At 42.3% G+C, this 13,162-nt stretch overlaps 1 protein-coding gene across 1 annotated transcript; it reads right to left on the reverse strand.

Annotated features, from left to right (window-relative positions):
- Positions 1–2,695: 2,695 nt before the first annotated feature.
- Positions 2,696–11,262, reverse strand: errfi1a (ERBB receptor feedback inhibitor 1a). The gene is made up of 4 exons (XM_072665765.1): positions 11,092–11,262; positions 7,136–7,325; positions 6,865–6,932; positions 2,696–6,661 (listed from the first exon to the last, which is right to left on the reverse strand). The coding sequence occupies exons 2-4, from the start codon at positions 7,273–7,275 to the stop codon at positions 5,511–5,513; spliced, it is 1,359 nt and encodes a 452-aa protein (XP_072521866.1). The 5' UTR covers positions 7,276–7,325; positions 11,092–11,262; the 3' UTR covers positions 2,696–5,510.
- Positions 11,263–13,162: the final 1,900 nt, after the last annotated feature.

The raw sequence follows: 13,162 nt of genomic DNA on the forward strand, positions 1-13,162 counted from the left end.
AGGAACCTTCAAGGAACCTTTTTTTTCGAAGGTTTTCGAAGGTTCCTCAAAGCACCTTAATTACTACTGCTTCTGTTATGTAAACCCACACAAATGTTCAGAGTAGGCCTCAAAGAAAATAATACTAAAATAAAAAATAATCAGCAGTAATGAGTATTATGTGGTGGAGACCAGTAAACACTTTTGTGGGCATCTGAACATCATGGGAAGTTAAACTACAGTCAAATGTTAAGTTATTGTTGGTTAGAGAGTTACACTGACAGCTTAAATGGCTAGAGAGCTGCCTTTGGGCCTCTCTTTTGAGGAAAAAGTCATTCAAGTTCCACAGTGAAGCCTAAGCAGCAAAATCCATTCCTCAAATGGTGGGATAATTGTTTAAACAGCAACCATAAATCCATAAATAGCTATACCTACCTGCACAGCACTCATGAATTAAAATGGCCTAAAGCAAAACTCTATGAATTTGGGTCACTGTGCCTGTGGAGTGGACAGGGATTACTGAACTTTAGCAATAGGAAAGAGCTATGGGTGTGACTTGTCACCTTGACAACCACACTACAGACTGCACGGCAGAAGTTTCGTAACCTCAAATGAAACAGAAAGACAAAAAGGGACGCAAGTGTCTGAAGTTGGTTCACAAGACCAAACCATCTCAGTTGTGCCCTTTAGGACTGTTGATGCCAGAGTGGTCTTACTCTACTGCTCTAGCGCTTTACTGCTGCTGCTGCTGCTCTTGTAGAGGCCTCTTGAAAAGACTTCAAAATGTTAGCCACAGAGTGCTGGGTGACTTTCCACCAGATAACCTTGGTATGTTCCTCTTCCTCTGATGTGTGCTTTCATCTTTCAGTCTGATGCTGTGATAAATCTTCTTTTGATCAGGCCGTGATTGAGCTAGACATGCATCATCCCACAACAGCACGATGCCTGCTGCCACACTATCAAGACAACTGACTGTCATTTACAGACCCTACAGATTATATACCTGTCAGGTATTGACAAGATGTCTGCAGTTTATCACTCAAAAAGCATTAGAGTTAAGGACCAGGATTAGTGATAGAACGAGGTTAAGATTAAGACCAGGTTTTGGGTCAAGATTAGGACCAAAAGTAGGTATAAAACAAGGATTAGGGAACTATGTTAAGAAATTAGGAATAAGACCAATTGTAGGGACTGGGTTTAGGGTTAGGATTATATCCAGAAGTAGGTATAAAACCAGGTTAAGGATTAGGATTATAACCAAGAGTAGATAAAAGACAAAGGACCAACAGTGGTATAAAACAGGTTTAGGGTTACGATTAGATCCATAAGTAGATATAGAACATGTTCAGGTTTCAGATTATGGCCAAGAGTAGGTTTAAAGGGCCAGAATTAGGTATATGACTAGACTAAAATTTAGGGCCAAAAGTAGACATAACACAAGCTTTAGGTTTGAGTAGGGCCAAAAGCAGCTATTGAAGGCCCGGATTATGTATAGGACTAGGCTAAGGAATTAGATTTAAGAAATTAGGAATAAGAACCATTTCAGGGGCCAGGTTTAGAGTTAGAATTAGAACCAAAAGTAGGTATAAAACCAGGTTAAGAGTTAGGATTAGAACCAAGAGTAGAGATAAAACCAAATTAAAGGTGAGGATTAGGGCCAAGAGTTAGTATAAAGGGCCAGGATTAGCTATACGACTAAAGATTAGATCCAAAAATTGGCATAAGAACAGGTTTAGGTTAGGATTATGGCCAAGAGTAGGTATAAAGGGCCAGGATTAGGTATAGAACTAGATTAAAGATTTGGACCTAAAGTAGGAATAAGAACAGATTAAGGGTTAGGATTAGATCCAAAAGTAGGCATAAGAGCAGGTTTAGTGTTAGGATTATGACCAGGAGTAAGTCTAAAGCCATGTTTCGGGTTGGAGTTAGGCCTAGCAACAAATGTTTGACCAATGCATCAACTGTATAAAACAATAAAACACAATAATTCTGATTATTAATAATGCTTGTGTCATGTCACTCCGTTTCCACTCAAGCAGAGTTAATGTTTCGGAAGGTGAACCACCTGTGGCCATTTAAACTAATGAAAAAAAACTCCTGAGCAAAATGACCGTCATTAAACTATAAAAGTTAATGCCCTTATCACACAGCAATTCAAATGTAATGTATCCGCAGAGTGACGACAAAAACGTGTTAACAAGCACACCTGTGGACCAAGCCATTCTTACAGGTCAGTCTAAGTGGTTTGATTGGTCCATACAGAGGACATGCACACACACAAGCCACCTCAGGGGAGACCAGATCAGACCAGATTCTACTTTTCACTCTCCAGCTATGCAGGAGGGCAAAATGTCTCAACGCCGAACAGGAAGCCAAGCAGGTAATGTAGCTGTTGAAGTGTGTGTGTGTGTGTGTGTGTGTGTGATTCATACATTTGGCACAAGTCGTCCTGTAAGGCCCCTATGTGAAATCAAACCTTAACCATTACACGTCAGGCAAGCTGACTTGAGATCAGCGGCAGGGTGACACCACGGTTCACCTTCCTCCTGTCTGGAATGAAGCCAGCGGTAATGAGGCAGAGGCGTGGGCGGGATAAAACAGGCAAAACAGCAATATCTTTGTGTTCCGGAGAGATAGGCCATCTTTCGCAGAACAAAATACAGCATGGACATCAGATGAAGAAACCAACAAGCCGATTCATAAATAAATCTGTTTATTTTGGGTTTTTTTTTTTTTGTTTTGTTTTTTCTTTTTTCCCATTTAGAGGCTATACTACACATAGCACTACTCAGGAGGACTATGTTAAATACTTTTACACATCACAATATACTGCTCTCTCAGTGCATTTTGCTTTTTGTCTATACCACAGCAGAGAATGTCTATTAGTTATTCTTGAACTTGCCTTCATTTCGTTCAAATAAGACACAGGAAAAACAGGTCAAATGATTAAATAATACAATGTACAATGTAAACATCTGTTTTTCGATAAATGAATTTGTAAAAGATAAAAAATAAAAAACAACACAAAAAAGTGGCATCAGATACGCTTGTGTCCCTTCCTAATGTGACGTGGAAAATTGACCTCTGAGCTCAGCACGTTTGTGGGCTTTTTTTATTTGTATTTTTTTTATGATCATTATTTTCAGGGCTATCTTGATGCACTTGCTACATTTACTGAGTAATCACGTTGGTGTTGGAACAATATAGAACAATAAAACATCTCATTTACCCGCTGCCAGCAGCCAAAGTCTCAGAGGCCCACACCCACAGCAATCACGTCTGACAGGTATGCATGTACAGGAACAGGAAAGACTGATTCTGTCAGGTCAGCCAAATGTACAAGACATGGATGGGGAGGGGAGGTGGGGGTAGTGGGGGGTAGCTACATATACAGGTTTAAGTAAACATTTTCGAGAAGTGTAAGAAGCAGAGAGGTTTGAGAAGGTTTGTGTCAATGAAAACAATGTAATCAAAGAATAGACATATATACGAGATTAGAGTTAATGGTTTTCATGGCCTTAAGTACACTGAAGGGGAAAAAATGGGCTCAGATAGGGAAAGCTTTGTCTACGCGGTTCGTTATCATTCTCGGATAATGGGATATTAATAAAGAGAATTATTTTTCATTCCTGTTAAGGGAGGTAGTACTGGGGACAGTCCTTTTTCACAACTCTGACTCACAGCTTGTTTAAGCTATTCAAAGACACCAGCTAGAGAACAAGACCAACACACTTTCACAGGTTTCAAGACAGTCGCCTTTTGCGCAATAAAATGCTATGCAGGCTACACTTCAGAAAGCGACGACAAAACAGGGAACGTGCACCCTACCCTTTTTGTTCGTGAGAAATACTCTAGACCTGAAATTTAAAAAGCTGTGGTGAAATTTAAAAAGCTGCAAAAATTCAGAAACTTTGAAGGAGTCCATGCATCTATAATGATCAGAGTTTTTAACCCCTTCAACTAGGGCTGGGCGATATGGTAAAAATACTATATCACGATTAAAGACTTTTTTCATGATACATGACATTTTTATCACAATACATGTACTCACAGACTAAAAAGTAGAGATCAGTAGAGACAGATTCTTATAAACTACTATTCAGATCCTCTCCCGTACTGAATACAGTGATTTTTATTAGCTAATTAAACCAGTCTAATTACACTGTTAGTAATAAAGCCTGCAGCTGATCAGTGTTTATTAAGAACTAACAGTATCCTCCATATACTTATATACTTGGAAAAGCATATTGTTATCATGATAACAAAATTTATCACGATACGATAAAATATCGTCATATTGCCCAGCTCTACCCTCAACCTTAGCTTTATTATTCAGTTCCTCATCCTAAAGTAGAAACTACTAAATGAATTACCTGGAGAACCTATGAATTACTTGATAACCATTAGGCTTAGCAAACCTTGTGGAGTCCCACAGGGTTCTATGTTGGGGCTTATGAAACGTGTGAAAAGTGTGGGCTTATGTACAGGGTCTAAGGGGTTAACAGAAGCTGCCTCTCAAAGATCAGAAATCAGCAACTTCCAGCTTGCATTACGGCCATTTACTACAACGCGCATCGCGAGTATACCCTTGTCCTACGTTCCGTATGTAAAGCTGTAAAGGTGGCATTATGAATATTGCCCATGCACAACAGTGAACACAAATACTATATTTAGACCATTCCTATGTAACATGCACATCGTCTGCAGAACGTCTGATTGCAGTTTTCACAGACGGGCCATTCATGCACACTCATACGCACATATGCATACACACACTCAAACAGGCACAGTTTCTGGACAACATCTTAGAACATCAATGACCCAGGAGGCTAAACCGCAGACATTTCCAACTCCGTGCCTGTTTATTCACAATGGAATAGTCCGATTTAGATGGAATATCCTTCACTAACAACATGGCCGCAAGATAGCTGTGATGGGCCTGATAGCTGGGCCTGTTTTTTTTTTTTTGTACTTCATATTTAGTGTGCAACACAAAACAAACAGATGCCATACTGACTCGCTGTCCCTCTGTTTTTCACACAAGAAGCCCTGAAGCACACTTTCAGCCACAGAAGCAGCAATTCTTCAAAGCAATACGAAGCCTGACTACCAAGAACACAGTCTAAAAAAAAGAAAGAAAGAAAGAAAGAAAAACACTGCATAAAATGAGGTACCAGACCAGCTCATACCTAAAAACTGCACCACAGCATCATTTAAAAACACTTGCGTTTCACATAACGACTTATTAACACATATAAAACAATTACTCTGAGATATTGTCCATAGTGACAGGTGCCTTCGAAGCAGCGCTTTCATGTCAGACTTTTGTTGACACTGTGAGAAGAACAACCAAAAAATACACAATAACAGCAACAAGAAATCTCAGTAACTGCAAATAGTATGTAACTTACTCTACTCTTTTAGGTAAACTAACAATAACTGCTCATGAGCTGCGGAAGTGTCCTTTAGGTGCTCAGGCAGCAGGAACCCTTGTCAAATGAAGTACAGTCCAGGTCCTATAACGTTTCACCTCACACAAAGTCTGAGTGCGTTTTCCGTTTGCTTTGACAGGCCCAGTCTAGACTGGAGCCCGAGGCCTCGGTGCTTCGACTCGCTGCACTGTCCACAAAATACTTCTCGTGTTTGTCTAGGTACGTGGGTCGCTGCGGCAGCAAGAAGTAGTGTGTGGTGCTGGCCTTCCTGCCGTTCTCCATGATGGGTAAAATGCACGGGGAACCTTCGCTGTTCTGCCTCTGCAAGCCCCGGCTCACATACTTGGGGTCCGGAGCAAAGCTCTGGGTGGGTGGCATGATCCCATTGAGGTAAATAGGAAGGCTCTTGGGGCTTGGTGTACGAGATGTCCCGCTTGACAAAGGCTCTCTGGGCGGGACCTTTGGAGGCCTGTCCTCGTCGCTGTAAGCCCCCGAGGACACCTCCGCTGACCAGCGGCGGTAGTCGGCGGTAGCCTTCGCAGGCCGTGGAGGAATGGGTACTCGAGGAGGGACTTCGGGTTTGTCTGGGCACTGGGTGTTCCGTTGATGACTGGGCAGGCGAAGGGTGGAGGGTTTGTTAAAGGAGCCGGCCGGGCCCGAATGGGAGCGCCGCAGCTTGCGCAGGGCCCGGTCCTGCTGCCGAAGACACACCGCTTTCTGCTGCTGATGGTGCTGTTCATGGAGCTCCTGTTCCCTCTGCTGCTGAAGGAGGTGCTCCTGAGCATCTGGTTCCTGCTTTTTCTTCTTAGGCTGCTGCTGCTTGTTTTGCTGGGACAACGATGGCCCTTCAAAATAGGCATAATTTTGATGTCCACGGTCTCTGAAGCTCTGACTGCGACTGTGCATACTGCATCGCAAAGGGGATTTGGGAACCTGATCAGGAACCAGGCAACAACTGTCATCTCCAGTAAAAGACTCCACCTCACTGTCCATTGCCTGGTCAGCAGATGGCTCCACACAACCAGGGATTGGGGGAAGAGGCTTCCCTACCCGACTAGGTGTCTGAGGTGGGGAGATGCCATCAGATACTGACAGCCGCTGGAAGCCAGGGACCACCTGGTCATCTTCAACAGGGCTCGATGTGTGGGGATCAACCGGGGAAGATAAGGACAGCTGTATAGGACGGGACTTTTTAGGAGGCAACGGCTGGGCTCCAGGACTATGTGTGGAATGGGAATGGAATCTTTGTTCTGTACAAAAAAAAGAAAGAAGGAAAGATGCATTGTAAGAAACGAGGACAGTACCTGATGACAATTTTGGACTGACACTTTGGTCAATGACAAGACCAAAAAGGGTTATTCGTCTTACATGACATTCCTAAAGGTACACTTGTAGTTCTTAACAATGTCCCAACAAATAAATTGCATTGCACAAGAATAAGGGTTTAACTTACTGCCTCCTGTTAAGAACGACGGAAACTGTTGCTGGTTGTAATTCACGGAGGCATCAAGGCTCAAGTAGCTGAAATGTAAAAACACAGGAAAAGACCTTTCACTTTCACATGAAGCATCTAGATACAATTCATGAAGCATTTCACCCAAGCCACCCCCTGTTCGTCAGAGATTATCTGAGGAGGTTCAGAGTCCCACAAAACTAATCCATCTTCGAGTCTCACCTTACAACAACATGTCAACGGCCCATTGTATCTGTTCTGAGGCACTCACTTGTCATATTTCCAGGAGGGCTTGGCTCCGGCCATGCTATGGCAATAGCTGCCCCGCAGGAAGTGGCTTTGCGAGGGTAAACAAATCTCCTGGGCAGTCAAGCCTGCTGTGGACATGCTCCAGCTGCAATCGGGTCGCATTCAAGCTAGGAAACACTCTTCTCACCGAGTGGTCAGCTTCCGCGCTGTACCTGAAACACAGCCAGAGGGGAAGCAATGTGATTCATTTGCAGGGCCACCAGTATCATTTTTGGAAAGCTCTAGGTGACGTGCTGCAGCGGTTTCTGTGTTCCCTGACCAGCAAAAGTTCTACACTACACATTCTCCCTGATTTACGTTTGCTCAATCTAGAGTCATAATTATATGCTCATCAATGGGGCACCCAAACCACTTTCCTCAAAAGTGGCAGCGAGCCTTCCCTGACATTAACTGAAGCAGTGTGGCTGCCTTGTGCAGTGGACCAGCTCGAGGTTTTTCAGAAAAAGGACATTGAGCAACATTCTTCACCACTCCAGCGGCTGTGGTATGACAAACGCCTGGATTGAAAAGACTCTGAGACACTTTGTGCACCCTTGCAAGCCCCGAGGATAGAAAGCATCCAACTGAATGATCTCATAGTTGTCACACACATACACTATAACACATGTTATAAACATTCAGCAGACTACTGATGTTTTTATGCTGTTGTCTGGGTGCAAGCAGAGATTCGTTATCAGGAGTGTTAACACTGTAGTATCTAGTGGGGCATTTTCTGAATCGAAGGAAATGTTACATGACTCCAAGAAGGTAGAATTGGGTTCTGAGGAAGCCTGATGGACAAACGGCGATAAAAGACAGGAATACTGTGAATGCAGCAGCCTACAGCTTGAGAATCTAGTGAAAACCAGTTTTGCTCACTGATTTGTTTCTGCATAATCTTAACTTTAGATAACGAGTGAGATTATACAATAGGCAAGTCTCGGATGGCTTCATTTCAGAGCTTGACTGCTCAAATTTGGCCTGTTAGGATGTTCTACCACATACCCTGCACTTTAGACCCCTATTTTAGGGTAAGCCAGAGCAAGTTTCACATGCTAGCCAATCGAAAACCTAGAAACCCAGTTAGATAAGACTCAAGCTTCATCTGTTTAGCTGCAGTGTTTCAAATGCTTTGCAAATATTTCTTGAGACGTTTAAGCCAATCAGGCAACCTGTTGGTCAGCCTCCAAGGCAATCTGCAGGTCAGCCTCGTCCCAATATGCCTTTCAATCTGTGTCAGACAGGCTCTGAACAAACTCTGAGGCAAGCTTCATCTTGTTTCTTTCTTTTACAAGCAGCCCGTATTCTGTTCTTGCTAGCAAACAGCAAATGCTCGACCACAGCGCCACTGGACTGGTGTTTTAACGAGGGGCTCCTCGGCTGCATACTCAGCTGCAGTGTCTGTTGTTTTATGACATTATTAACACAGCACGGTTACATAAGTTGCATACTGCCTGTTAATCGATTCATCGGCTATGAAGAACACATACAAGGTAAAGGAGAACTACGAGGATGGCATGGAAGAGGACAGTTCCAGACACTATATTGGTACCGCTGAGGTCAAAGGTGTTTTTACAAAGTCGCTGACAGACAAGAAGGAAAAAGGAGAAGGGGGAGAAAGGCAAAGTAAGAAAATCCCCCTCGCTGCATCCTGCATGCCCTGGACCTTGGATACAGTCACTGCACACAGCGCAACCTGATCCATTATAATGAACCCCATGAGACGAACGCTTCCTCTCACAACAGGTGCAAGGCGTACCATGCTGGCAGTGGTCAGTAGAGACATTTCTCCGCTGTATTTATGGGCAGCGGAAGCTAACGCTGATGTGTTTTACTGTTTTCTATTGTGGAGACAATGGTGGGATATGAGAGTGAGACAGGCTTGTGTTAGTCTATTGGGTTTATATAAGACTTCTTATATTAACCTCCATTGTATAAAAAAAATAATAATAAAAAATCATATCTCCAGTCTTGACATTTTTCACTTTTGGACACAATGAAAGGACCAATAGAAATGCTTCACTTTATTAGAAATTAAATATTTTAGATATGTTTCACAAGGTGATCAGGAGGTGATCTTTCACAGACATTATGTAAACAACAATAACAAGACTAGATAATAGACTTACAACCTTGACCTGGGCTTATAAAGCCTGAAGCATTTCAAGGATATAACTAACAATGTAAACAGACGACCTCAACCCACAGCATAATATCTGTGGTAGCATGTAATTAGCAGAACAAGCACGGTACGTCTTGATTTCTCAAAGGTCTCATCGTTGGGAGGCTTATCATGATATTTAAACCTCTGCTTTAAACAAAAAGGCACTCGTGTTTTTAAAAAACACATTAGCGAGGGACGAGACAGCCAGATCACACCCCGCACTCCCTCCACCTTCCCCGCGGTCTCCTAGCAACCATACCCGCTCTACTTGCGCGGCAAGGCTGAAGGATTGGCTAGTCCACCGCACTCCCTCAGTCAGTCTACCGTCCTAGAACGCTTCTCCTAGCGACAAGCCCCGCCCCCATGCGCTGGGATTGGCTATTTGTTCGTACTCATAAAGCAGCCCGCCAATGCAGTACATGACACTCATTAGGGCTGCGTCCGAAACAGCACCCTGCCACACTAAATAGTACAACACGAGGCATGTGCAGTGTGTGTATGGTCAGTAGCATGTGGGTTTAGACGTAGCCATGGAATATATTCCATAACAAACCTGTTAAGCAGCGAGTATGAACAGCTAGCCAATCGTAGCTGTCGTTAGTACGACAAGTTAGCCAATCGCAGCGCGGCGGGGGCGGGGCTTGGCGGAAAACGGGTTTGAAAAGAAAAAAAATCACGCAGCTTTTACGCCTAGCTTCCGGATGACTCATCTGAGGAGGGCACTATCGTAATCTGACTGTATTTTACCTGATGAAATAAAACTGCAGCGTTTCTTCAACATCAAGTCCTACCTGCTGTTAAATAATATCATTTTATGAACCGGTTCTATTTGCTATAAGCCTGCATTTACAGCAGACACTAGCAGTACTCATTCATTTAACACTGCTCTAACTGCCTACTCCAGCCTACAGCAGCACAGCAATCAAATCAGTCTGCGGTGTAAATGTTGCACAGTGGATTATACACCACGTCTCATTCTTAACTAACTACACTAACATGTTTTTTTTTGCATTGTTTTTGCAGATGAGCAATTTCCACATAATTATAAGCTAACAACGAACAAATTCCATTAATAAATCCAAGCCCTTATGCCTAATGTCAGAGGAACTGGAGACTAACTTGCTCTATATACAGTATATAGAGATGGGAAGAATAGCTGAAAATATATTAAAGTAAATATCTTGTATTTTCAGTGAAGCAGTAGAAGTAGACTGGCTTCATTACTCAGCCCCCTGCTTAACTGCAGTACAACGTTAACTGTTTGTTTGGCGACTTTCTGTATTTTTAAGATAATTTTTCTGTGTAAAAAACTCTGCTAAAGCTCAAAAGTGGCAAAAGTCACAAGCAGGTCAAATACAAGTACACAAACAAATAGGTACTGAACGTAAATGACACGAAAATAGCTCTGTAAAAGGTATAAGCACAATTTCTGCCGCATATTATAGTATATTATTATCACTGTTATACATGTATTACTATTTCTTTATACATGTATAACTAAGTGCTTGGAAAACATATAAATACTAAACTATATGAGCACAGAACTGAGTAAATGGAACTTGCTGTCCAAATCTTCTGCATACAGGTAAAAGATCATCCATGAATTAAAGTTCTCCTGAAGGTTCAGACCAATAACAGATCCTATCAGATCAGCCTCGTCACAGAATCTGATAACCGCTGCTGTCGTCATCAGCGCCCAGATCCGAAACAAGAACACAGCGGAGGAGAAATCAGAAATCAACACGACCGAAGCAAAAGATGCCTCCAAACCTCACCTCGAACCCAGAGTCGACTGTAGGTCTTCGCTTCCTATTCCAAACTCATGTGCATATAAGCAAGTGCATGTTGTCGTACAGATCCCGTTCCGCGAGTCTGGAAGCTGGAGTGAGCTCGGTTACACTGCTACAGATAACAGAAGGCATTCAGCACTTTGTTACAGCACTTACATGGACTCGTTAACAACGCTTCGTCTGTGTGGACTCTTCTTTTAAGCGCTCCAGCGCCAGAACGCGCAGGCCCCGCCCCTCACAGCTCTTAAAGGCGCAGCACTCCTTTCCACGGTGCCGCTGCAGAGCCCACAGCGCTCGCAGCCCGGGTGTATCCACTGAAGTCGTATTACAGCAGCATAAGGACAGTGTCATAAAATCGTAAAAAGTAGTATTACAGGGAGCAGATAAAAACGTATACTTATAAAAAAAAAAACACACACAAAATAAGATATTATTAATATATTTAAAATGATACAAAATATATTCAACTTTTTTTTTGCTAAAAATACCTGTAGCATTATTTTAATTACATTTAAGAAAAATCTAACAATTTACCTGTCATTGAAATGCCTGGTGCAGTTGTACAGGGCCAGGCATATTCCTCTAGCTTTACTTTTGGAAGGTTGCAGGATTGTTTATCATCCCATTATTTCTTACTGAGATATTTTTTTGCTAAAATAATTATATAATTATATATATATAATATAATTTATATTATATTAAAAACTGCATCTCGACACAGAATATGTATCAGAGAATACTATATAATAATAGGCTATTGCTTGTTTTTTTTGTTTTTTTTAGTACACACTTAGTTTTAGTTTAGTATGTATAAAATGCCAAAATTGGCACCAAATCGGCACCTGAATATTTCTTCCTCTGACTTATTTAGCCACAGAAACAATATATGACATTAAGTTTAAGTATTTAAGCATTCAGAAGCACCTATGAAACTATAATAACAAAATTTTACAATACTCATAGAAAAGAAATGTAACTGCATTACACTAAATCTACCCTTGATAACAGAGGACATTGCAGCCTCTTTTGCATGAAATATTCCCCTCTGTTACAACTTCATGATGGATTTCTCACGATGAATTAAATGGTTAATGAGGTGGGGAAGTTTGCTTATTATCTGAGCACAACATCTGTACATCTACTCATTCATGCAAAGATGCAATCAGCCAATTGTGTGGATCATGAAGATATGGGCCAGCAGCTTCAGGTAATGTTCACATCAACCATCAGAATGGGGGACAATGTGATCTCAGTGATTTTGAGCGTGGCGTGATTGTTGGTGCCAGATGGACTGGCTTGAGTATTTCTAGAACTGCTGATCTCCTGGGATATTCAGCACAACAATCTCTAGAGTTTTCTCAGAATGGTGTAATAAAGAAAATCCATCCAGTGAGTGACTTGTAAATGTTACGACAGAATGCCCTGACTGGTTGGAGTAGGCAGAAAGGCTACAGTAACTCACATAACCACTCAGTACAATTATGTTGTGCAGAAAAGCATCTCAGAATGCACAACATGTCCAAACTTGAGGTGGATGGGCTGCAACAGCAGAAGACCAAACAACTGATCAGGTGGGCTCTTGCTTGGTTGAACTGGAAAACCTGAAGTCACACTGTCCTTAATGAATAAGCCTGGGCTCTCTTACAGTAGCTCCTGGAACTGCTTGACCCAAGCATCTTCTGAAATTCTGAGCCATTTTTGCTGTGCTAGAAAGTAGGCCTAGGTATTATACTACCTTAGCGCTTTGCTCAGATTGCCAAAAGTCGCCCATTCTTGAGCTTTTCTCAAATCTACATATAAATGTGCTCAGTTTAAGGTAGCTTTACCAGGTATGAGTCAAACAAAGACCCTTAATTAAACCTTTACCTCCCTTCCATTAGCTTAGCTTTAACAACCCTGTGTTCAGAGTGACTGGTGGCGCCACAGTGGCTAACCACACTGAGCCGTTGGTTAGAGCAAGTATCGTAGACAGTAGAACTCACTGGAACACCCTTACTAGAACCTGGGAGCGTCCAAAGACTTGGAGGGTAAAAATTCACAGCAGACAAAAAAGCTG

This window comes from Salminus brasiliensis, chromosome 21, assembly GCF_030463535.1.
Source record: "Salminus brasiliensis chromosome 21, fSalBra1.hap2, whole genome shotgun sequence".
In the NCBI taxonomy this organism is placed as follows: domain Eukaryota; kingdom Metazoa; phylum Chordata; class Actinopteri; order Characiformes; family Bryconidae; genus Salminus; species Salminus brasiliensis.